Raw genomic sequence first — 24,170 nt, forward strand, 5'->3', positions numbered from 1 at the left:
TGCCAAAAAAGCATCACATTCAGTAGGATCAAGTGTCCATAGCAATACCACCCTCTTATCACAAAAAATTTGAAATTGTAAGTATTAATCACCAAAATTAAACAAAATAATTACTAGTTCCATCCTTTGTTCAAGCATTTAATTTTTTATTTAAATTAAATAAATAAAAATCAATTTTATTACTAGTTCTTCTTTCCCAGGCATTTAATTTAATTTAATTTGTTCCACTGAGTTTGCATTTTTGTTAGAGGACTAGATAATAGTCATAGTAGTAAGCTTAACAGTTTCTCAGCATCCAAACAAGAGTATTACCATTAGATAGTTTTCTAAAAATATTTTATAAATTTTTGTATTGTATATAAATATGTAGTAATTTTATGAAGAATAAGCTAAGCAAATTGTATTTCATATTTGAATTCTTGAACATAATTTTGTTCTTAAAAACAATTAAAAACAATTTTTAAGAACTATAGAGTAGATTTAGTTGACTTGTCTTTTTAGATGTGATATATGTTATTGGAACTCAGGGAACTTCCTTAGTAACCTTTTATTATTTTTTTTCCATGTGATCGTACAAATTGTCAATGGAGAAACCGTTAGGTAAAAGCTAGTATTTAGGGAATGATGGAATAATTCTTATATGTTAACAAAACTATGCTAATCCAACCTATGGTAATCACCCTAAAGAGGGGTGAATAGGGTTATGGTCTCTTTTTTGTAAATTTAAAATATGTGAATGCAAGAGACAATTATATGCAAGTATATAATAAAACAATATACAGACAATTGCATATAAAGTAAAAGAGTGGGGAAAAGAGAATGCAAATACAAGATTTTATAGTGGTTTGGCGCAACCCGACCTACATCTACTCTCCTCTAACTTCAATCCCAAGCTTGAGGTTCCACTAGTTCAAGGCTTCCAAACCAAGCTTTCAAGTAATACAATTAGATTATAGTTCCAATCTACCCTCTTGGACTTTTAGCTCCAAACACCCTTTACAAACCTCAAGAGATTTCTCACTCTTGAATAACCCCTCAAGTGATACCCCACACTTGAGAATCCCTAAGTGGGACCTTACACTTGGATTCTTCTTCTCAAAGATTTACAAATAAATGATCTCAAAAAATCATAGTACAAAAACTTCAAACTCAAATGATACAAGAAAACTAGGATTTAATGGTGCACTAATGATATGCAAGTTTTAGAACAATGGTGCACTCAAAAACACTCTTCCAAGGCTCAAATATATTTAAGAAATGTTTGGGAAGGTTAAACTCATTAACAATGAAGATTTTGAGTTTTTTTATAGAGGAAAAAAAACCAAACTAGTCGTTGGGGGTTCGACTGGTTGAGCTGGGAGTCGACTAGTTGACTAGCCGTTAGCATTTAATGTTTGGCAGGTGACCGTTAGACCTCGACCGGTTGAGGTGTGGGTCGACCGGTTCCTCATCCGGTTGAATAACCATTTTAGAAGAGAGAGAAGGTTTTTTGCACCCCTCAATTAGCTAAGCTGGAGGTCGACCGGTTTACTGTTCATACCCTTGACCAATTGAACTGAGGGTCGACCTACTCCTAGACCGGTTGAGCTAGCAGTTGACCGATTCCTCATCTGGTTCAACCAGTTGAGCCGTTTTTGGCTCAACAACCAACTTTTTCAACTTAAAACCTTTTAAACAAGTTTGAAAAACATTTGACACAAGGTTTTAGTTGAAAACATGAAATCATCAAATTTTAAAATATTTAAAACAAAATAACTCTTGGATGATTTTAGTGCATAAGTAAAGAATGTAATGCATGAAAATCCTAGTGCACCAACAACCTTACAAAGAGATCTTTATGAAGCTTGGGTCTTGAAAAACAATTCTCTTTGAGGTGGCCTTCTTCTTCATGATTTCTCCTTGGCTTAATTTGTCTTTGTGATTGCCACTTTGGAAATCGTCTTGCCTAATCACACTTGAAATATAATCATTAGTTCTAAACATTATTTTGTTATCATCAAAACCGAAATTAACCAAACCTTGGTTTCACATTATCCATTTTGAATATGCTACTACCCAAGACAAGGGTCCTGATGCCCATATTGATGTTTAGTATTATGACCAATGCTACAATTTATTGTCATTATTTAGGTCATCTAAGACATAATCATAATTTTTTTATTTAAAAATCAATAAAAGAAATTGAACCTAAACCCTATACTATTTTCTTTTATTTGTTAATATAAAATGACATGTGAATTTGTATCATGAGTTCTTCATCTCTATGAGTTCTTCATTTTCAAATATTTATTGATATTATGATATTAATTCATAATATCATCATACTCTTTACTTATACACTTATTTACTTATAAATTGTTTTCATTTGAGTTGAACTTGGTATTTAGACATGAAGCTTTATTCCATTTCAATATTTATTTGGTTTATTTTTTATTTTTATAAATCATTGACCGTAAAGTATTATTTTTTACTTGAATAAATATTATTTTTTATGTAATAACCATTTGTTATTATCTATATGAAGGCCATTATGATTTATTCCACGGTAGAAGTGTTATATTATTGGAATGGAACAATTTTGAGGATAGAAACAAATTTGACATATATTGGAAATAATGTAGAGATTGAGCCTATAGAGGTGTCCATTCATATGACCTTTGTGGAGTTGTTGAACATGTATATGATATCATTGGTGTTGACAAACACAATCAGTTAGTCTTGAAATGTCGACATCCAACTGAAATAAACAAATTTCAACCATTAATGGTTGGAAATGATCGAACAATTGCACGTATGCTAGCGGTGCCATCCAAGTATGGAATGTCTTCAGTTCAATTATTCATAGAGAAAGCTTCCAATTACTATCATTTGAGTAATGAAATGGGTCATTTGACACGGTTATCAGTAGGTGATATTGATGTTGATGAGGAAAATGAGATATATGAGGAAGATGATAGAAATGATGCAATCGATATAGATGAGATTCATTTACCTAATGATGATGAAAATGGTGGTTAAAAAGAAAATATTGATTTAGTGATGGTCCAACAAGTTGTGGAATGTGAAAACACAAGATATGTGAACCTTGGAATTGGTGATAGGTCCATTGATCCTGAGGTTGAGTTTGAGGTTGAAAACATATCACTAGTTGCCTTCCCACATGACACCCAAATTAATATCTCTAATGACAACCTAGAGGCAACATTTTCACCCGTTTCATACTATATGCCACCTACACCACAATTTTTAAATATGGACGAGACAATTAATTGTGTTGTAAGTGATTAGACTCCATGGAAAAATCCAACTTTATACAGTCAGGATTTTATGTCTTTCATTGAGTGGGGCATGTTAAGATTGATTGGCTTTTGATTACTACACTGGTAGAGAGGTGGCACCCAAAGACGCACACATTCCACATGCCAATTAGTGAGATGACCATCACATTATAGGATGTAGCCATCTTCTTTAGATTACGTGTACATGGTCATCCTGTCACTGGTACTTCAAATATCGATTAGCATGCACTTTGTGAGAAGTTATTAGGTGTTCGACAGACAGAGACTGATATTCGTGGACGATCCTTTAAAGTTCGTTTTATTACTACCCATTTCTCCCACTTACCACTAGAGGTTTTAGATGAGGTCACGTTACAGCATCATGCTAGAGCATATGTTTTATTGTTAGTTAGTGGTTCATTATTTTCAGATAAGAAGGGAATCTATCTCCAATTAGCAATTCTACCCATGTTAAGAGATTTTGATGAGACTGCACAATATAGTTGGGGGAGTGCAACACTAGCACATCTTTATAGAGAGTTATGTTGGGCTAGCTTAGATAGTGTAGAAATTATTGCAGGACCATTACAGTTGGTGCGATATAACTACAAGTCTTATTAATTATGTAATTTTATCATAATTATGTGCATTTAAACATAATTTTGTTCCATTTTTAGTTATGGTCATGGAAGCGATTACATGTAGGTCGTCCTAGTAGATCACTTCCTCATGCACTAGTGCCTATAGATGAGAGACTCCCGCCAGATGCACTAGGAAGTAGGTAGAGAGTTCATTTATCTCTTATAAACACTCCTCATCATGTGTTGGTCACATATAGAGATGAGTTTAATAGACTACAATCTAATCAGGTTTGAACTAAATATTGGTATTCTTTAACAAAATTATTAATATTAATATTATAATTTAAACTTAATTAAATATTTACTAAGATTTGACTATGTCAGGTATTATGGCTGCCTTACACAGATGATACACTAGCATTGCTTCCAGACATTTGTTTAGTTTATTAGGATTTTTGGTGGACGATGTCACCACTTAAATTTTTTTATATTGTTGAGTGGCATTGTCCTGAGTGTGTGTTATGACAGTTTGGACTCATACAAGGTATTTCTCCGACATCCTATATAGATTTTGACCTTCACTCCGTAGATCAACGCGATTGAGCTTAGTTTGATTGGAGGTTGTATCATGAGCGCTACGTGGCATTAGGAAGGCTAAGAGGGACCACATTGTCACTACGGAGCCTATAGAGCCTCATATAGACTACCATGCTTCGTACATGACATGGTACCATCATTTTACACATCGCTTTATTACACATATGGATGATTTTGGACCTATGTGGTACCAGACTACTGTCTTATCTACCCACTTATTGGTTTGTATCACTTTAATATTATGTACATATTTTGTAAAGTGTTTATTCCAACAAATAATTACATATCATTTTATGTGACAGATTGAGACTATGACATAGATCATATCTCGAGGAGGTCATGCATTGAGGGACTTTGATAGTGATGTTTGTTGCACTGGTATTGTTGATATTATTCGTATGGCCACTAATGTTATGTGCATTATTTGAGAGGATTATTGTATCCCACATGTAGAGCATGAAGGAGGTAGGTCACCAACTTAATCGACAGTTGCTCGACTGCCACTTGTTCGAGGTTGATCGACATATCGAGAGGAAGGTAGATATATTAGTCGTCAACTCATCACCTCATCAGTGTCAGCATCATTACATCCCCCTACCTTTTTATCCCCACGATTAGTATAGTTAGTCATCTCTTCAGACCTACCATCAGTGCAATCTCCTACCTTTTCAGACCTACCATCAATGCAGTCATCTACATTTTCAGACCCACCATCAATACATCCCTCTATTTCTTTAAACCTACCTTCAGTTCAGCCCCTTTCATCTTTAGACCCACCATCAGATCAATGCAGTCCCCTACCTATTCAGACCCATTATCGGTACAACCACCTATCTCTTTAAACCCACTTTCAGTGCCTACTACACCATATGTCGATCCTCTTTCATTGCACCTAGATGCTTCCTTAGCTACTCCACTAGGATCTGAGTTTAGGACATCAATTCTACCATCACTAGAGTCATCTATATTTGTCCATATGCCTATGCAGACTAACACATCTACTTAGCTAGGTTTACCTCCAGCCATTCCGAGGGATAGGCGAGGCCTACATCGACCTAGATTGCTACATCTACCACCACCTCTATTTCCAGCTCCAACTCCATCACAAACAAATGTTCTTCATGTGTCACATGCAGTACCTATTATAGTTAGAGAGGAACAACCAAAAAGAAAGAGAGTACTAGTTACACATAGGTTCTTTCCTTGTGGAGGCATGTGAGATTATATATGTCTTTTTTTCCACTATATAAATGTTTATTGAGTATTTTTTGTGACTCTAATAAAACTACTAAAAATTATATTTTGTAACTAATTAATTTCATTAACTAATTTTATCATAAAATCTATATATGGCAACTATGGCTTAAGAGTATACTATTATTTCGATAAAGATAAATTTGTCATAATACAAATAAATTAATATCTTAAAAAACAACAAATTAAATATCTTAAATTAATAAATTATACAATTTTTCATATTACTTATAAGTTATATAAATTTATTATTTTAAGATTATTAATTTATTAATAAATAAAATATTCATTTATAATATCTTCTATTTATCAATTTATATTTGTTGAAGTAATACTAGATTCTTAAGTTTAAATATAAATAATTTATTATTAAAGTATATATTTTTAATTTGAATAATAAATTATAATTTAATAGTTTTTAATTAAATTTTAAATTTAAAAAAAAATAATTGAAACCTTAATTGATAATTGATGCTTTAATTCAAAAATGAAGCTTCAAATGCTAATTAAGACTTCAATTAAAAAATGAAGCCTTAATTGGCAACTCAGTTTCAGTTAAAAAATAAAGTCTCAATTGTCAATTGAGGCTTTAGTTCAAAAACTGAATCCTTAATTGGCAACTACGACTTTAGTTTAAAAAATAAAATCTCAGTTACCAATTGAGGCTTCAGTTCAAAAATGAAACCTCAGTTGGTTTAAAAACTGAACCTCAGTTGGTTCAAAAACTGAACCTCAGTTGGTTCAAAAACTGAACCTCAGTTGGTTCAAAAACTGAAACCTCAGTTGACAACTGTAGCTTTACTTAAAAAATAAAACCTCAAGGCTTTAATTGAAAAAAAAAATATTTTTTTTTTGACATGACTCCTCGGTTGTTGAGCCAAAAATGTCAATTTTAACATAAGTTTCATAAAATGGTTAGATCTTATATTTTTGACCAATTTTAACATAAGTTTCATAAAGTTGTTAGATATTATTATTGTTTTTTTTATATGGGATCATTTTGACTCAAAACTCCTAAAATGAAAAATAAAAACATAGAATATATTTTTCATTAATTAGCATATTTCCATGATCACACCCAGAAGACCAGAAGTTTAGAGCAACACATCTCTCTCTTATTCACCAGCACCAAACTAACTTCTCCACCACTCTTCTAACATATATAAAGACGATGATGGAGTCAAGGGCACTTGGGTTTGCCCTTGGAGTTCTTCTTGTCTCTGTAGCAAGGGCACTCATGCTTGTTCCCATACGTCCCAGAAGGCACACACTTGCATTCCTGGCAGCAGATCCCACAATATTTCATGCATCGGTCCAGCACTGCTGCTTGTGAGCACCTCTTTGAACACTTAAGGCCGCAGAAACCTAACTCACACCCACAAGCCCACAACATGATCATTTACTTATTTTATATCATAAAAAGGAGTGACCCAGAGAACAAAAACCCAGAAGGAAGAGCAACTCACCTGCACCATCCGTGGTGGGTTGTGAGAAACAGGAGTGAAGGAGAAGGGAGAGAAGGAGCAGAGTTGGAAACAAGTGCTTCATGGTAATTATGTTGCTTGAGAGAAGCAGGGAGCTGTGTATGAGAGTAGTGTGAGAAGAGAAGAGGATAACTGAGTATTTTATAGTGAGTAGAGCAGGGCTTGTGATTACAGGTGGGGGGCAGTGAGAGTAATAATACACGATAAATGCAGTCATTACAGTGTCAGTAGGTGGTTTTAATGGGATGACAGAGAAAGAAGGCGGTGGCTCAGGCCTTTTTTTAAAAAAAAATTTCTTCCTTTCTTAATTTGCATGTACACGCGGTTTCTGCAGGTGGGGATAGGGGTGTCTGGGAGCTTCCAACTGTAGTGTAATAATGGAAACTGGGTTACATTGTTACTGGCTTTTGACTCTATGCTTGCTCTGGAGGAATGCTGTTTTGCTTACCCCAGCTTCCTTGTTTTCTAGCTCTCTCAAATACAATGCATGGATCTACATATCTTATGCACTTAAACTTGAAGTAAAAATAATTAAAAATGATAAGTAGCGGGAGAAAAAGAAGTTGAAAGCTGAGTGGCTAATCCTTTTTTTTCCTTCTTTCCATTATTTTTTCTTCCTTTAGATCATATTTTTCATGATCCAAGCAAAAATTTATATGTAAGAAAACAAAACCAAATGTTGATATTTGTAAAGGGAAAAGTTGGAACAAAAATTTTACTCTGAATGACTGATTCAAAGACTCGTAAAGAAGTCACTGGCCCCAAAACCTTTTGCCTTGTTTCCCTCGTTCAAATATTACAGTTATTTTCAAAATGTGTTCAAGTTCAGGCAGAGGAAAATGGGCAATGTGGGACTCCGCCGAAAGGGTGGAGTTTTAAAAGGGGGGGAAATGGGTGCACTATGAGCTGGCCGTGTCCCTATCCTCATCAACCAAGGTATGGAAACCCCACTCACTGTACTCGGGATCTGCACAACCATATGTCCACCCATGTTGGAAAACAACCTGGTTTTCCATATCCAGTTACTAAAAGGCTTTACCATTTAAGAGATTTTCTCCGCATACCGATACAATGACTGTGATGTAGCCATGTAGGAATCTGGATGTATGCAGGCTGCATCATTTGAAGGGATTCTCAGAGATATCACCTGCCCAGAGCAACTACCAGACAATTTGAGATGAGAATAAGATTATTTCTGTTCTTGTTGTTAGGGGTACAATAATGTTGTTCTAAGTCTGGGAATGGGTCACCCAAAATGATGATGATCAAATGCAGTAAAAGACTTGGCCTACCACACCAAATGATTTTCAGATGAGAAGATCAAAACCTGATCCAAGGGTTATAATGAATCATTTAACATACCCGTCTGCAGAAGGGCAGAAACTACACCTGGTAGTGTTGGATGAGTAGCAAGATGGCCTGTGATTTATTCATTCATCGTAAATGCTAATAGCAACCAAATTGGAAATCTTTGTAGGCTAATCGATCATATGGTTGGATCATACTAGATATTTTAAATATACACATTGAATAGTATGTTTCATTGATGTATAGATTCATGGTATAGGGCAAGAATATTTTGGATGCATTTAACTTTTGACTGAAGTAGATGCCAAAAATTAATGGGCACGAAAGAAATGCCCCGGTGAATGACTTAAGAGACAGCTAAGCTAAGACGACATGGGAGTACGATAACCAGTCAGCTAGGCCCTTTGAGCTTGCAAATGAATGCCGGGACAATGAATCCACGTGAGATATATATCCAATGATAACCTGACGCGAAGATGTGAGCCCGGAAATAGATGAGGACATGACACAAGAAAAGTCGCCATACAGCTAGTCTTCTTGAAACTGCTGCAAGCATCATGCTGGGAATACAAATTTCACAAATCCGACATTTGTTGGAGTGAATGCCATATGCAATTGATTACATTTGTTTCAACCTGTCAAAACGCATGGGATTAGGCAAATTAGATTGCACCCGGGTTCGAAGATAAAAAGGCTCAGGCTCCATTTGATTACTACAGAAAACAAGATCAATTGTACATTAACAACACAGAAAATTGAAGCCCTTGTTTACAAAAAAAAAAAGAAAAAAATCATTACCCTCTATGAGAAAGGAAAGCAACTTACCATTTTTCCCCGAGTACAGAAGCTTTCCAGGCCGCTTTCAATAAATAGGTCCACTCATGTTCAGAGTACTACAAAATAGAGCATACAACCAACAATGATGTGTATTTCCTCTATAATACAAATTGCAACAACATAATTATTTATGCTAAAAATGCATTTGATAGTGTTTCTATTCTAAATACTTTTAGTGGAGGTGATTTGGAGAATTATCAATCAAGTGCTTCTCCAGGAACCACTACAAGTTATTTTTCAACTTCCTAAAAGCACTTACTAAATTTTATTAAGCACTTGAGTTTTCTTTAAAAACATTTTTTATGCTAGAAGTGATTTTTAAAAGCATTGCCAAATGAACTCTTAAAGATTATTTCTACGTAGTGCATGGTTATGCTATGTATTTTTATACTAAAATTCACCAAACAAAGGTTTCGTTTTTCACCATGTTTGATACCATGAAAGAGAAAAGAAGAGAATAAACAAGATATTACATGAAGTGGAGGCACATACATCAACCACCCATGCTATTGGATGGGTGAGATTGCAGGTTACATGAGTACTCCTTGGCATAGTCACTGGATGCTAGCAAATTCACCTGAAAAGTGCACCCATCTTGAGAAAGCCTAGACATTCCACAACATCAAATATGAGACTAGGATGATACCTTGACAATTTCAGATTTTGAGCTTGGACGCATGTATGCTGCTAAGATACTCATGTTGAAGTCCTGGATGCAAGAACATGAACAAAAATCATTAAGACCTTAACTGATGATGAAAGCGATGTAATCCCACATGCACCATCCCAATGCTTCAAATTATAGATAACAAAGCCTTAATATCAACTGCTTTGAGGTCAGCTACTTTACCCTCCATATGTCATGTTTATGCTCCTAATTTTCTATATAATCCATCCAAACATAGAAAAAATGAGTGGTTTGTTTAAATTAATAACCATCTTAAAATCTTCATTGAGAAAAAGAAAAATGACAACAAATGCAAAAACTTAAGTATATATGGTTTGTAGAAAGAACCAAGAAAAGGAAAAAAGGTTGTGGAAAATGATTTTCAACTTTTTTTTTTTTTATGTTTGGTTACCATGAAAAAAGGTAAGGGGAAAAATAGTAAAGAAAAGAGGAGAGAAAATGATAAAGATTCTCTTCCCAATTTTGATTGGAAAATTCTGAGGAAAGTGTGTTCCTGAAGAATCAACTATTCTAATAAGAAAAATTTTCCTTAAATTTTTATTTTCTTTTATTTTTCCACTTTATTTTCTTTATCTTAAACTATCCAGGAAGCCTTAGTCATACCCTTGGAACCATGAATCTCAATAATTTTTAAACCTATAGTACATATAAACACTAAGGCAACAGAGCAGAGTGCAGTAAAAGGATCTATACAGTTGACTCAAGTAGTTGGCCTAAGGTTTTCATGAGTAAACGAATAATATTTGTTCACATGCTTGCATATAAATGGGCATAGGTTGCTACAAATAAACTGTTAAATTTGAGGTTGCTTGATTTTGTGCATGTATCTGTGAATGCAAATGCAGGGTTACATGATCTTGTCTGTGCAGGTGTAGGTTTGGGTGTGGGTGTGAGCATGTGTCAAAGATGATAATTTAACTGAAAAAAAAAATGGCAAGGATAACATAGAAAATCCATAAAGGTCACCAGGCCAAGAGAACAAAAACTGTCCATGTTCATAATGCATCTCAGTCAGAAAATCTAAAGAAACTCCAATATGGGCATTCAACCTTGGTTCTACTTTTGCCAAGGATAAGGGTCATGATCTAGATGCAAAACTAAAGATGAAGGAGAAGTCTTAGATGATATGGGAGATTCAGTAATAAACACTTGTGTAGTACTCTATAATTCATGATTTTTCTTTAGACATCACCTATATGTGCATTGCATCAAAAAAGTCCTACATTGAAGCTTGAGATCCCTGCCCATCACATCCTTGTAAAGTAAGGGCAGAGAAGACAATAGAAAAATGCAGTATAATATACCAGAATAAAATACACGATTTTAAGAGGGACATGAACTTAGTCAAAATCCCACTTTTCTTAGGCCTGGACCAAACTGGCTGGCCAATCTGCCTACCTGGGACCTTGTCTATCCAGGTAGGGTATCAAGATATTCAGGATTTAAACCAAGTAAACCGGATACACTGGATGAGTTTACACAATCTATTCAATCATGCAATGCCAGAGGAAACCAGTCAAAATGAGTGCACTCTTTGTCTCCATGGCAGGAAGCCAGAGTTTTTAGTGTTTTTTCAAAAGGTAAACACCATTCTTTGCAGAAAATTCACATGCCTCTTCCCAGTGACTGCTTTATGCAATTTTTTTTGCCCAGCAGTGCCACCACACACAAGAGCCAGTAGGGCAGACAGAACCTGAGCATGGACTCTCTAAAAGAATCTTAATAACAAGAATTCAAATCTATCTAAACAATCAGATTCTGACAAAAATATATTGACATAAATATTACGTTCACAGTCAGGGGTGGAGCTAGGTTGGTCTTAGGAGATGCCCCCCTTTTCAAATCATTACTCTTCAAAAAGGAGGTTTGATCCCTGGACCTCCATTATAATACAATATAATGCACTACAATTGACAAGTTTTTGAGTTTGAAAATCTATATATAATTTGTCAATACATAAATATTATTAACAATCCCTTCATTAAATGCTAGTTAATGCATTACATTTTTTCAAAAAAAGAAAAAAATTGCTGGTTTGTTCAGTAACTTCTTTTTTATATATAATTTTGAGTATTTTGAGAAGAATAAATGAAAGAATATCTTGGTGTGGATGGCATACAGACCATGGTTCCCTTACAGGTGATCAATTTTTCCAGACATCCTACTATATTGTTAATTTCTAGGAAAAGATGAGCGAGAGAGAGAGATCGAGAGAGTCTGCGAGTGAGGGAGTGAGAGAGATCGACAGCGATGGAAAAATGCATCGCGCGGAGAACAGACGGAAACGGAAAACAAACAGCTTCGGAGTGGAGTCTAAGGCATTCGAGCTGGAAATGGTGGAGAAGGGAGGGACAACCCTAACCATAACGGAGAGCAAGAAAGGAGTATCGTCCTGGGTGCGTATGGGTTTGAACAATGTAGGGCTACTCATGGAAGGTCTCCAACAGTGCATCGAGGATAGGAGGGATGGAAACTGGGAGAAGAGATGGAAGGAGAAGGGTCGAAGCTTCTCCATGGTGCGCGTATATAACAGGGCTGGATGTTTCCTGCGGGTAGGGGTAGTTGATGAGGTATCAAAGAGATACAACATTTGTATCCCAAAGGGCAAAGGGAGTAAAGGGGGCTGGACGGCGATGGTGGAAGCGTTGTGCCAGTTGGGTATCATCGCTGATAGAAAGGTACAACAGGAAGGAATGAGGATTTCGGGAAGGCCGAGCCCGGAAAAGGTGAAAGGAAGGTCGTTCGTGGACATGGTGAAAGCTTGGGGGGATAAGGAGCCCAGTCCCATTCGAGTGGAGGTGGGACGGGAGGAGATTAGCAGAAACATTAGCAGATTGAAGAACTGCTTGATTGGAAACTGGGACCCTAAAAACGAAATAGGGGAAGATTTGGAAAATCTGGGCTGGAAAATGGCAAAGGCTTGGGGATTGAAAGGTAAAATGGGGATTGCGAGCATGGGTAAAGGGCGAGCTCTTCTGGAATTCGAGCTCGTGGAAGAAGCAAGAAAGGTTCATCTGTCTAGCAACAAGGTGGTGGGAGGTGTTCAACTGGGATTAGAGAGATGGAATCCAAGATCGGGGTGTATGGAAGAGGGAGAGTTAAGTAAGGAAGTGTGGGTGAGGATATTGGGACTTCCAGTCTCGCTCTGGGTTCCTTCGGTGTTGAGAAGGGTGGGAGACGCCTGTGGTGGATTCTTAGATGTGGATCCAAAGACGGAGAGGATGGAGGAGTTAGAATGGGCAAGGATCCTAATTAAATCGGACGGCGCGAACACCCCGGGATCGTTGGTGATAGGGATTGAAGAGATCTCTTACTCCCTATCACTATGGTGGGAGTCGGTGCCGGTGCTAAGGCAGGAAGAGGGGAGGAAACGCTGCCTGAGCGATCGGCTACGAGGGGAGGTTAGTGGAGATGTAACTCCACGCGCGGGGTCGAGAGTGAAGGTGAAGGTGGGTGTGGGGATCGAGATGCAGCGTCAGATGGGAGACGGGACGTGCTGTCTGTTGCAAAGAGAGGGTACAGCAGAACGGGTCTTTTCGCATGTGGGCCAGCTGAGGGGGCCCGACTCGTGGGCTGGGTCTGTGGGTCCTAGCAGCTTGAAGAACCAGGCTGCTGGGCCATCTCTAAGCCCAATGGGGGACCAGTTTGGGCTGCGGCAAGATCCAAATTTGGGACGAGCTACAGTTGATGGACTGGGCCAGCTTCAGAAAGGAAAGTCCAGTCTCAATCAGGCCCACGAAGTGGACAATGGGCCCCTTTTAAAGATCTTCTCCCCTGGCCTCACTGATAAGAATAGAAATGCCTTCACGGAGAATGAGTTCATCAATTACAGAGTAGAAGAGATAGGGAGAAGGCAGCAGTCGGTCCCACCATCACAGGATACAGAGAGGATGCTGGAGGAAGAAGCTGCAAGGTACGGTATTGATGTAAATTTGGGGGGTCTTAGGGTACAAGGGGCTTCTTCCTCTAATTCTTTTTATTTTGGTCGGTCTCCGGAAAAGGAGGGTTACGACCATTCTGGGATGCAAAGGGAGGGGGCTGTGATTGGAAGCGGGTCCCGAAATCCAAATGTAGAGGACCGTATAGAGAAAAGGAATGGCTGTTGGGATCTGGTTGAAATAAATAGTGTTGAGCCTTTGGGAAGAAAATTGGGATGGATGGCAGACCAGACGGAGCCACAAGAGGGTAGTAAGGAGGACCAACTGAACTGGGAGGAGAGTAGTCTGGTTAGATTCAGCCAATTCCTAGGCTTCTCTACGGAAGGATTGGAGGTGGAAATCCTAAACTTCTTGGACAAAATCAGAAAAAGAAAGGAGAAGATCATAGGTAAAGGTTTTTTGGAGGCCTCAAGATTTGAGAGGGAGCTCAAGAGATTGGAAAGTTCTGTTAACTATGAAAGGGAAGCTAAGAAGAAAGGCCCTATGAAGGGTAGAGGGAACCAGAAAGTAGGTGTCCAATGAACTTAAGAATTTTGAGCTGGAATGTGAGGGGCGTGAATGATAGGCTCAAGAGGAAAATTATTAAGTCAGTGATTAGGAGTCAGAAGGTGGATCTATTCTGTCTCCAAGAGACGAAGGTGCAAGTGATGTCTGATGAGATGGTGAGGAGTCTAGGGCCGGGGAGATACCTTGATTGGAAGGTGTTGAATGCTAAGGAGACAGCAGGAGGTGTCATAATTTGTTGGGATAAAAAATCTCTGGAGATTCTGGGGGTGGAAGAGGGCCAGTTTTCCATTTCCTGTAGATTCAGGAATGAGGGTGATGGTGCAATCTGGGTTTTCACGGGGGTTTATGGACCTTTTTCTAGAGAAGATAGGGAGGGTTTATGGGAGGAACTTGGGGCAATCAGAGGATTGTGGGAGGAGCCGTGGTGCTTGGGAGGAGACTTCAACATAACTCTGTACATAGATGATAGAAATAGAACTGGGAGAATTACTTCAGCTATGAGGAGGTTTGCCCAGATCATTGACGAGCTAGGACTCGTTGATATCCCTTTGCAAGGGGGTTCCTTCACTTGGAGTGGGGGGCTCAACAATCAAACGCGGGCTAGACTGGACAGATTCCTAGCAACCCCTTGTTGGTTAGATCAATTTAGTAGGGTTCTTAACAGAAGGCTGCCTCGTCCAACATCAGATCATTACCCGATTCTGTTAGAGGGGGGAGGGGTAAGGAGAGGTCCGTCTCCTTTCAAGTTTGAAAATATGTGGCTCAAAGCTGAAGGGTTCCAAGAGCTGATAAAGGGGTGGTGGCAAGGGATAGAGGTTAGTGGGAGACCGAGTTACAGATTGGCGACAAAGCTGAAGGGGCTGAAACAAAATCTAAAAACATGGAATAAGGAGGTTTTTGGAAGGTTGGAGAAAAACAAAGCCGATGCTCTTCAGCAAGTGGAGTCCTGGGATTCTGTGGAAGAAGTGAGGAGTTTAACAGAGGTGGAGCTAAATCAAAAGAAGGAAGCTAAGGAGAGTTATGAAAAGTGGGTGTCAATGGAAGAAGTGCATTGGAGGCAACTGTCTAGGGAATTATGGCTAAGGGAAGGGGATAGGAACACGGGGTTCTTCCACCGCATGGCCAATGCCCATAGGAGAATCAATGCCATGTCCAAAATTATGATAAATGGGGTGAGTTTCACAGAGGATCAAGATATGAGGGAAGGAATAGCAAACGCGTATCAGCAGCTCCTTTCGGAAAATCCGGGCTGGAAGGCGGATATAGGGGGCCTTCTTATGAACCAGATCAGTCCCTCAGAAGCGGATGGTATTGAGGTTCCGTTTTCTGAGACTGAAATCTTCACAGCCTTGAAGGGGATGAACGGGGACAAAGCCCCGGGCCTGGACGGATTCACATTAGCTTTTTGGCAAAATAGCTAGGAGACTGTCAAGGAGGATCTGCTGGGGTTATTCAAGGAGTTCCATGATCAGAACTCTTTCATTAAGAGTCTGAATCACACATTTCTGGTGCTGATCCCAAAGAAAGGGGGTGTGGAGGAGTTAGGCGACTACAGGCCAATCAGCTTGCTTGGGGGCCTTTATAAACTACTGGCCAAGGTGCTGGCCAATAGGATCAAAAAAGTTATTGGCAAGGTTATATCTCCTGATCAGAATGCGTTCATCAAAGGGAGACAGATTCTTGATGGTTCCTTAATCGCAAATGAGGTGATAGATTTGTGGCAAAAGAGGGGAGAGAAAGGTATAGTTTGTAAATTGGATATTGAGAAGGCGTATGATAGCATCAATTGGCAATTCTTGCTAAAGGTCATGCAAAAGATGGGTTTTGGATCAAAATGGATAGGATGGATGTGGTACTGTATCTCCACTGTCAAATACTCAGTGCTGGTGAACGGGGTCCCAGCTGGTTTCTTCTCAAGCACGAAAGGTTTAAGGCAAGGGGACCCCCTTTCCCCCTACTTATTTATCATGGGAATGGAAGTACTAAGTGTGCTCATCACTAGGGCTGCTGAAGGGGGATTTATCAAGGGCTGTAGAATTTGGAGAGATAGAGAGCAGGCTGTTAAAGTTACCCACCTTCTTTTCGCGGACGACACAATTATTTTTTGTGAAGCCAAGAAAGAGGCTCTCTTGCATTTGGGCTGGGTCCTTTTTTGGTTTGAAGCTGCCTCTGGACTGAAGATTAACTTGGACAAAAGCATGGTTATTCCGGTAGGGGAGGTGGATGGGGTGTTGGATATGGCGGCTGAAATTGGATGTAGGGTGGGGCAACTACCTACTGTTTACTTGGGTTTGCCTCTTGAGGCTCCAAATAGGGATGTTTCCGCTTGGGATGGGGTGGAGGAGAGAACGCGGAGAAGGCTATCCCTTTGGAAACGTCAATATCTATCCGAAGGTGGTAGACTCACTCTTATAAAGAGTACGTTGTCTAGCTTCCCCTTGTATCAAATGTCGGTTTTCCGTATGCCTAAATCAGTGGCAAGAAGGATTGAAAAACTTCAAAGAGATTTTTTGTGGGGCGGAACTAACGGGGGGACTAAGAGTCATCTGGTTAAATGGGAGGCGGTGTGTGTGGAAAAAGAGAAGGGAGGATTGGGGCTAAGGAAAATTACTATCTTGAACAAAGCTCTCCTTGGCAAATGGATTTGGAGATTCGCGTGTGCTAAGGAGGAGTTTTGGAAAAAAGTGCTTGAGGCCAAGTATGGGAAAGAGGAGTTTGGGTGGAGGACAAGGAAGGCAAACGGGGCGTTTGGTGTTGGAGTTTGGAAGGAGATCTTGAAGGAATCCACTTGGTGCTGGGAAAATATGGGGTTTAAGGTGGGAAAAGGTAGCAGAATAAGGTTTTGGACTGACCTTTGGTGCGGTAACAGTGTGCTATCCCAAGACTTCCCGAACCTTTTTTCCATGGCTGCCCATAGGAATGTCACAGTGGAGGAATGTTGGGATCAGAATACGGGGCAAGGAGGATGGATCTTAGGGCTATTAAGGGACTTGAATGATTGGGAGGTGGGCTTGGTGGGCAATATTCTAGCCGTGTTGAGGGATTATAGTGTTACTATGGAAGACGATGCGGTTTGTTGGAAGAAGGGTGAAGACGGGCTGTTTAAAATCAAGTATGCGTATAATGTGTTGGCAAACTCTCATGGGCTGGATTTCCCTCATAGCAATGTTTGGGTAGGCAAAGTCCCAACCAAAATTGCCTTTTTTGCTTGGGAAGCTACTTGGGGGAAAGTCCTCACGTTGGATAGGCTGCAAAGAAGAGGGTGGCATTTACCTAATCGATGTTTTTTGTGCGGGTGTGAAGAGGAAACGATCAACCATATATTAATTCATTGTACAGTGGCAAAAGGGTTATGGAATATCATTCTTGCGTTGTGTGGTGTGCAGTAGGTCTTTCCAAATTCTGTAAAGGAGGTCCTTAGTAGTTGGAAAGGCTCTTTTGTGGGGAGGAAAAGAAAAGAAGTGTGGAAGGCCATCCCGTTATTCATTTTTTGGAATATATGGAAGGAGAGGAATAGGCTAGCTTTTAAAGGGGGGGTGTTGGATTGTCAGAAATTAAAAACGTCTCTTGTATACATTATTTGGGGTTGGGCTAAAGTGTACATTAACATGGAGTCGAAATCCCTAATAGGTTTCTTGGAGTGGTTAGCCTCCAAGTAGGGCTTGTTTCGTTATGTTGTTTTTTGAGGGTTGGTAGCTTTGTATACTTCCTGTATGCCTTGAGGCTATTGGCCGTTTTATATATATCATTTGCTTATCAAAAAAAAAAAAAAATGAAAGAATATTGCTATCACCATTCTTGTCCTCAATTAGGAAGATTAATATCTTGGTTCAGTCATATAAAGCTATGGTTGGATCAATAATCTTGTGATGTTGGCACTAAGGCCAGGTAATCATCCGGTGTGTGTCCAGTAATTATGATTAAAAACCCCATATACTACTAACAAGCATGTACATGCCTGTAAACACGCATTATATACCAAATAGTATGAAAAAGGTGTCCTTAATTTATTAGTAGCTTCCAATTATTGATAAAGCCAAATTATAAACAGCATGCTAAGCTGGTTTCTATATTGCTTGTATTGCTAATGCATATGTTCTAACATCTACAACATGCACCTAAAATGAAGTAACCAAGACAATCAAGGCAAACTAAAAATTAGAATAAAAGCCAGAGATTTAGTTCCCATACCATGACACACATGCAATCAATGGGCATCATGCATAGGAATTTGCATTTTACACAATAATAATTGTACATGTTCTAAACTTATCCAGGAGCAAGGTTGCCCTTCATATAACAGAAAAAAGTTAGTGCTGCATCAAGCATAATGACTTTTCAACAAATGCCTTCAAGTCTGTCTTGTTGCTTTGGAACAAGTAAATAAATGAAGCTGTTAAAGGAAATTCCACCTCAAAGATGTTAATGTAAAGCACAAAATTAATTGAACAAGAAGGGGAAGGGGGGTAGACAACCAATGGTATGGAAAACTAATTAATGGAGAAAATAGAATCAAATGGATTTTTGTTCAAGAAGGTGATGGTGTTATGCTCAATAGCCTTAGCATCTATAGGAAAACTCACTCGAAATGGATCCCCCCTCAAAGATTGCACAAACATTGAAGTCCCTGAACCTTTACCCTGAAAAAGAACAACAAATACCATTTCAGTTGTCTGTAAGAAGATATTAATGAAGAGTATATTGGACTAAAAGAAGAACCATTAGATGTAACATTGGAAAGAAAGGGACTAGACAAGAATGTTGGTGATGGAGTTAGGTTTCCAACACTATATGCTTTCCTATATTTGTCCTAGAATATTCTATTGCAATACCAATGGCAACTTGTTCTTGCAAATACACTTGATTAGTTTACTAAAATGAGTCTAAACATCCTTTGTTTCAATGATAGCCCTAGGCAGTTCCAAGTCTAGGGCTATTATTGAAGGTTACTTCAAGGATTCAGTGAATTTTAACTACACAATGAATAGAGTTGGTTCCTTTATCCATGAATTGATCTTGGCAAGAAGCTGAAGAAACTGAGAAAATGATTTTCTGAATTCATTCACAAACTCTTCCTTTTTACATAAACCTATCCCTATTTAACAACTATACAGAGAGCAATTAAAAAAGGAAAAAAATACAAATATGGAAGAACACAAATTACCCACATAGGGGCCTCAATCTTTCCCTATTATCCTACCAATCACCACTCACAATTGTAACGGATTTCCACACTCCCCCTCAAGTTGGATCATAGATATTAATCATGTCCAACTTGCCAATAAAGTCTTCAAAGCTTGATTTCTGTAACCCCTTGGTGAAAATATCGGCCAATTGTTCCCTTGTAGGGATATAAGTCATGCAAATAATCCCTTTCTCAATTTTTTCCTTTATAAAGTGTCTGTCCACTTCTATATGTTTGGTTCTGTCGTGCTGAACAGGATTATGAGAAATACTAATGGCAGCTTTGTTGTCACAATAGAGTTTAATGGGGAGCTCTATTGTAATGCATAGTTCTTCCAACAGTTTTTTCAACCATAGTCCTTCACACATACCTTGTGCAACTGCTCTGAATTCAGCTTCGGCACTGCTTCTAGCCACTACACTCTGCTTTTTACTTCTCCATGTTACTAAATTGCCCCAGACATAGGTACAGTAACCTGTAGTAGACCTTCTGTCATCTGCTGCTCCCGCCCAATCTGCATCTGTGTAAATCTCTACTTTCTTACTGTCACTCTTCTTAAAGAATAGTCCTCTCCCTGGAGAACCTTTTAGGTATCTGAGGATCTTATACACTGCTTCCAGATGACTTTCCTTTGGTGAGTGCATGTATTGGCTAACCACGCTTACGGCGAAAGCAATGTCAGGTCTAGTGTGAGAAAGGTAGATCAGTCTACCTACTAGTCGCTGATATTTCTCTCTATCCACAGGCTTTCCGTCACTTTCCATTCTGTTTCTTGCCTTGATAGGGGTATCGCTTGGCTTGCATCCCAGCATGCCAGTCTCAGTCAACAAATCAAGTACATACTTTCTTTGGGAAATACTAATTCCCTTTCTTGATCTGGCGACCTCCATTCCTAGGAAATACCGCATTTGACCCAGATCTTTCACCTCAAATTCTGTGGCTAAGACCTTCTTTAATCTTTCCACTTCTCCTGTGTCATCTCCAGTGAGAATGATGTCATCGACATAGACGATTAGAATGGTCATCCTTCCATCATTGGACTGTTTGAAGAACATTGTGTGATCTGACTGTCCCTGTTGGTATCCTTGATTCTTAATCACCTTTGCAAATCTATCAAACCATGCTCTGGGTGATTGTTTGAGACCATAAAGAGATTTCTTCAATTTGCATACCCTGGTTTCTTCTTCTTCCTTACAGAACCCTGGTGGTAACATCATAAACACTTCTTCTTCTAGTTCTCCATTCAGAAAGGCATTCTTTATATCAAACTGATGGAGTGGCCAGTCGAGGTTTGCTGCTAAGGATAAAAGAACTCGTATAGTGTTCAGCTTTGCTACTGGTGCAAATGTCTCAGTATAGTCGATGCCATAGGTCTGAGTGAACCCCTTTGCAACTAGGCGGGCTTTGTATCGTTCTACTGTGCCATCCGCCTTATATTTCACTGTGAATATCCATTTACAGCCCACTGGTTTCTTCCCCCTTGGTAAATTCATCACTTCCCAAGTCTCATTTTTTTCTAATGCCCTTATTTCTTCCATCACAGCCTCTTTCCATTCTGGAATTTCGAAAGCTTCTTGAATGTTTTTAGGAAGCTGGATTCTGTCAAGGTTAGTTGTAAAGGCACGACACTTTGCAGAAAGAGAATTATAAGACACAAAGTTTGAGATAGGATGGAGAGTACATGAACGAGGTTGTTTCCTAATAGCAATGGGTAAGTCATCTGTTACCTGATCAGAATTGAAGTCATACTCTCGAGGGGTTGGAACTATCACCGATTCTGACTCTTGTAGTGCTTCGGAGATGAGTGTCTCATTGAACTTCGATTTTGGCCTCCTTGAATAGACAAGTGTTTCCCTATTTGTCTGTAATTCCATATCTCCCCCTAAGTTTAAGTGTCCTTCTGTATTATGTGAAGGGTTAGATATAAAGCACGGAGTGGATTCAAACATAGCAACATCAAGATAGTCAGAGGTTAAGGAAGGTCTAGTTTCACTCATGGACTCCCCCTGAAGCGAGTAGTAGGGAGTATGCTCAAAAAATGTGACATCTAGGCTAACATATAGCTTCTGTGAAATTGGGTCATAGCATTTGTAGCCTTTTTGTGTGGAAGAGTAGCCAAGAAAGACACATTTAAGTGCTCTGGGATCAAATTTGTTCCGCTTAGGTCCATGAATGTGGACAAACACAGTGGACCCAAAGACACGAAGTGGAAGGTGTGCATCAAGTCTCGAATGAGGAAAAAACTCATGGAATTTTTGGAGGGGTGTGACAAAGGATAGGACCCGACTAGGCATTCGGTTAATAAGATATGTGGCTGTCAAAATGGAGTCACCCCAAAATTGTGTTGGCATGTGAGATGAAAATAACAAAGCACGAGCAACTTCAAGAATATGTCTATTTTTCCGTTCTGCAACCCCGTTTTGTTGAGGTGTGTCAACACAAGAACTTTGATGTATAATACCATTTTCTTGAAGGTAAGTGCTCAAGGAGTGATTAAAATACTCTGTACCATTATCAGTACGAAGAATTTGAATTTTGGTGTGAAACTGAGTTTGTATCATATAGTGAAAGTTCATGAAGACTGATCGAACCTCAGTTTTATCAGTCAACAAATATACCCAACATAGGCGAGTATGATCATCAATAAAAGTAATAAACCATTTTTTATGGGTCCTATTAGGGGTACGTGAGGGACCCCATAGATCACTATGAATCAGAGTAAATGGTATGGATGGTTTATACTTAGATTTAGGAAAAGACGTTCGATGATGTTTGGCAAGTTCACACACTTCACACTGAAAATCCAATATCGTTTTGTTTGAACATAGCGAGGGAAATAAATGTTTTAAGTACTGAAAACTAGGATGACCCATCCTTTTGTGCCATAACAAAAGTTCACTATCCTTAGAATAAGATGTAGAATTACAAACAGTAGGAGAACTCTGTCCAAGCACATCAGTTTCGTCGAAGTAATATAGACCCTCACGTTCCTTAGCACTGCCAATCGTCTTCCCCGATGATAGGTCCTGAAAAACACAGTGAGATGATAGGAATTTAGCTGAGCAATTAGACTTTTTGGTTAACTGGCTAATAGACAGCAAATTGCAAGACAAATTAGGTACATGTAGGACAGGGTTGAGAGTAATTGACTCAGAAATACGAATACTCCCTTTGCCAGCAACTGGTGATAAAGTACCATCTGCAATTTTTACTTTTAAATTACCGGCACAGGGAGAATATGTAGAAAATAAATGATGAGCATCTGTCATATGATCAGATGCACCAGAGTCAACAATCCAAGGAATAGTCTGAGACATGGTGCTAAGTGCTGTCAAAAAGGTACCTTTTTTTGCCAAAGAACCAGAGGATAAAGTGGTAGAAGACTGACCAGAGGCTTGGAAATTAGAAAAAAGCTCATATAATTTCGCAATCTGGTTGGAATTAAACCCCACACTAGAAGTTGACTGACAAACTTCTGTAGGAGTTTTGTCTGCCTGGGCTTCGGTGGAGGCCTGATGACTGTGGGCTTTATTGGGCTGTCTAGGCTTCCAATCTGCGGGCTTGCCATGTAAGGCCCAACAAGTGTCTTTAGTGTGGCCCAACTTCTTACAATGCTCACAATAAGTCCTCTTGGACTGTCTTGGGCTTGGCCCACTAGATCCAGCAACAGAAGGCCCACGTCCAGCAATAGCATAAGGCCCATGGGGCCCATGAGGACCATAAGTTAAAAGGGCTGAGCCCTCAAGCCCAACTGAGTGACCACGTCCAGCAATAGCATAAGGCCCATGGGGCCCATGAGGACCATAAGTTAAAAGGGCTGAGCCCTCAGGCCCAACTGAGTGATCCAGCATCACTCTCCTTCTGCTCTCCTCTCGCCGCACCTCAGAGAAGACTTCTCGGATGGAGGGCAACGGCCGGCGACTGAGAACCCTACTCCTAACGTCATCAAGCTCGCGGTTCAACCCTGCTAGGAACTCGAAGACCCTCTCATTCTCCATCTTTTTCTTGAAGCGCACGCTGTCCCCCGTGCACTCCCACTCTTCTTCGCAACTAAGATCGAGCTCTTGCCACAGACCCAGCATCTCGGTGTAGTATTCCGTGACTTCCCGATCTCCTTGCTTCATCTGCCAAAGCCGCGTCTTGATTTCAAAGATTTGGGAAGCATTCTCAGCATCGGAATACGTTTCCCGTATCGCATCCCACACGTCCTTTGCCGTTGGGAGAAACATGTAAGTCTTTCCAATGGATGGTTTCATGGAATTAATCAAGCACGAGGTGATAAAGGAGTTTTCCGACCGCCATTTCTGAGATGCTGCTACATCGGTCGGAGGTGGTCGCCGAGTCTCGCCGGTAAGGAACCCTAACTTTCCCTTTCCGTCAATTACGAGTTTGATTGCTTGAGCCCACTCTCTGTAATTCTTACCATTCAATTTTTCAATGGTAAGGTGGAGTGGGGAGTTGTCGAATGCACCGACGGGACCCATCGAAGAGTGTATCTCCGACACTCTTTCGT

At 39.3% G+C, this 24,170-nt stretch overlaps 2 protein-coding genes across 3 annotated transcripts in view; both read right to left on the reverse strand.

Moving 5' to 3' along the window:
• Positions 1-6,730: 6,730 nt before the first annotated feature.
• LOC100245601 (snakin-1) lies at positions 6,731-7,426 on the reverse strand. Its single transcript, XM_002271694.4, has 2 exons — positions 7,177-7,426; positions 6,731-7,075 (listed from the first exon to the last, which is right to left on the reverse strand). Exons 1-2 carry the CDS (start codon positions 7,409-7,411, stop codon positions 6,891-6,893), a joined length of 420 nt encoding a protein of 139 aa, XP_002271730.2. The 5' UTR covers positions 7,412-7,426; the 3' UTR covers positions 6,731-6,890.
• Positions 7,427-9,325: 1,899 nt separating this feature from the next.
• The window catches only part of LOC100267918 (protein DWD HYPERSENSITIVE TO UV-B 1), a 29,796-nt gene continuing 14,951 nt past the window's right edge, over positions 9,326-24,170 (reverse strand). The window contains exons 8-11 of one of the 2 annotated variants that reach the window (XM_059735941.1): positions 19,056-19,112; positions 9,986-10,048; positions 9,832-9,916; positions 9,326-9,395 (exon numbers count right to left, since the gene is read on the reverse strand). In XM_059735941.1, the coding sequence (XP_059591924.1) occupies positions 9,833-9,916; positions 9,986-10,048; positions 19,056-19,112 (204 nt within the window). In that variant the 3' untranslated portion in view covers positions 9,326-9,395; position 9,832. Of the gene's footprint in view, positions 9,917-9,985; positions 10,049-19,055; positions 19,113-24,170 lie in introns of both variants that reach the window. The other variant, XM_059735940.1, reaches the window with a different exon arrangement.

The sequence above is a fragment of the Vitis vinifera genome, chromosome 3 (assembly GCF_030704535.1).
Source record: "Vitis vinifera cultivar Pinot Noir 40024 chromosome 3, ASM3070453v1".
In the NCBI taxonomy this organism is placed as follows: domain Eukaryota; kingdom Viridiplantae; phylum Streptophyta; class Magnoliopsida; order Vitales; family Vitaceae; genus Vitis; species Vitis vinifera.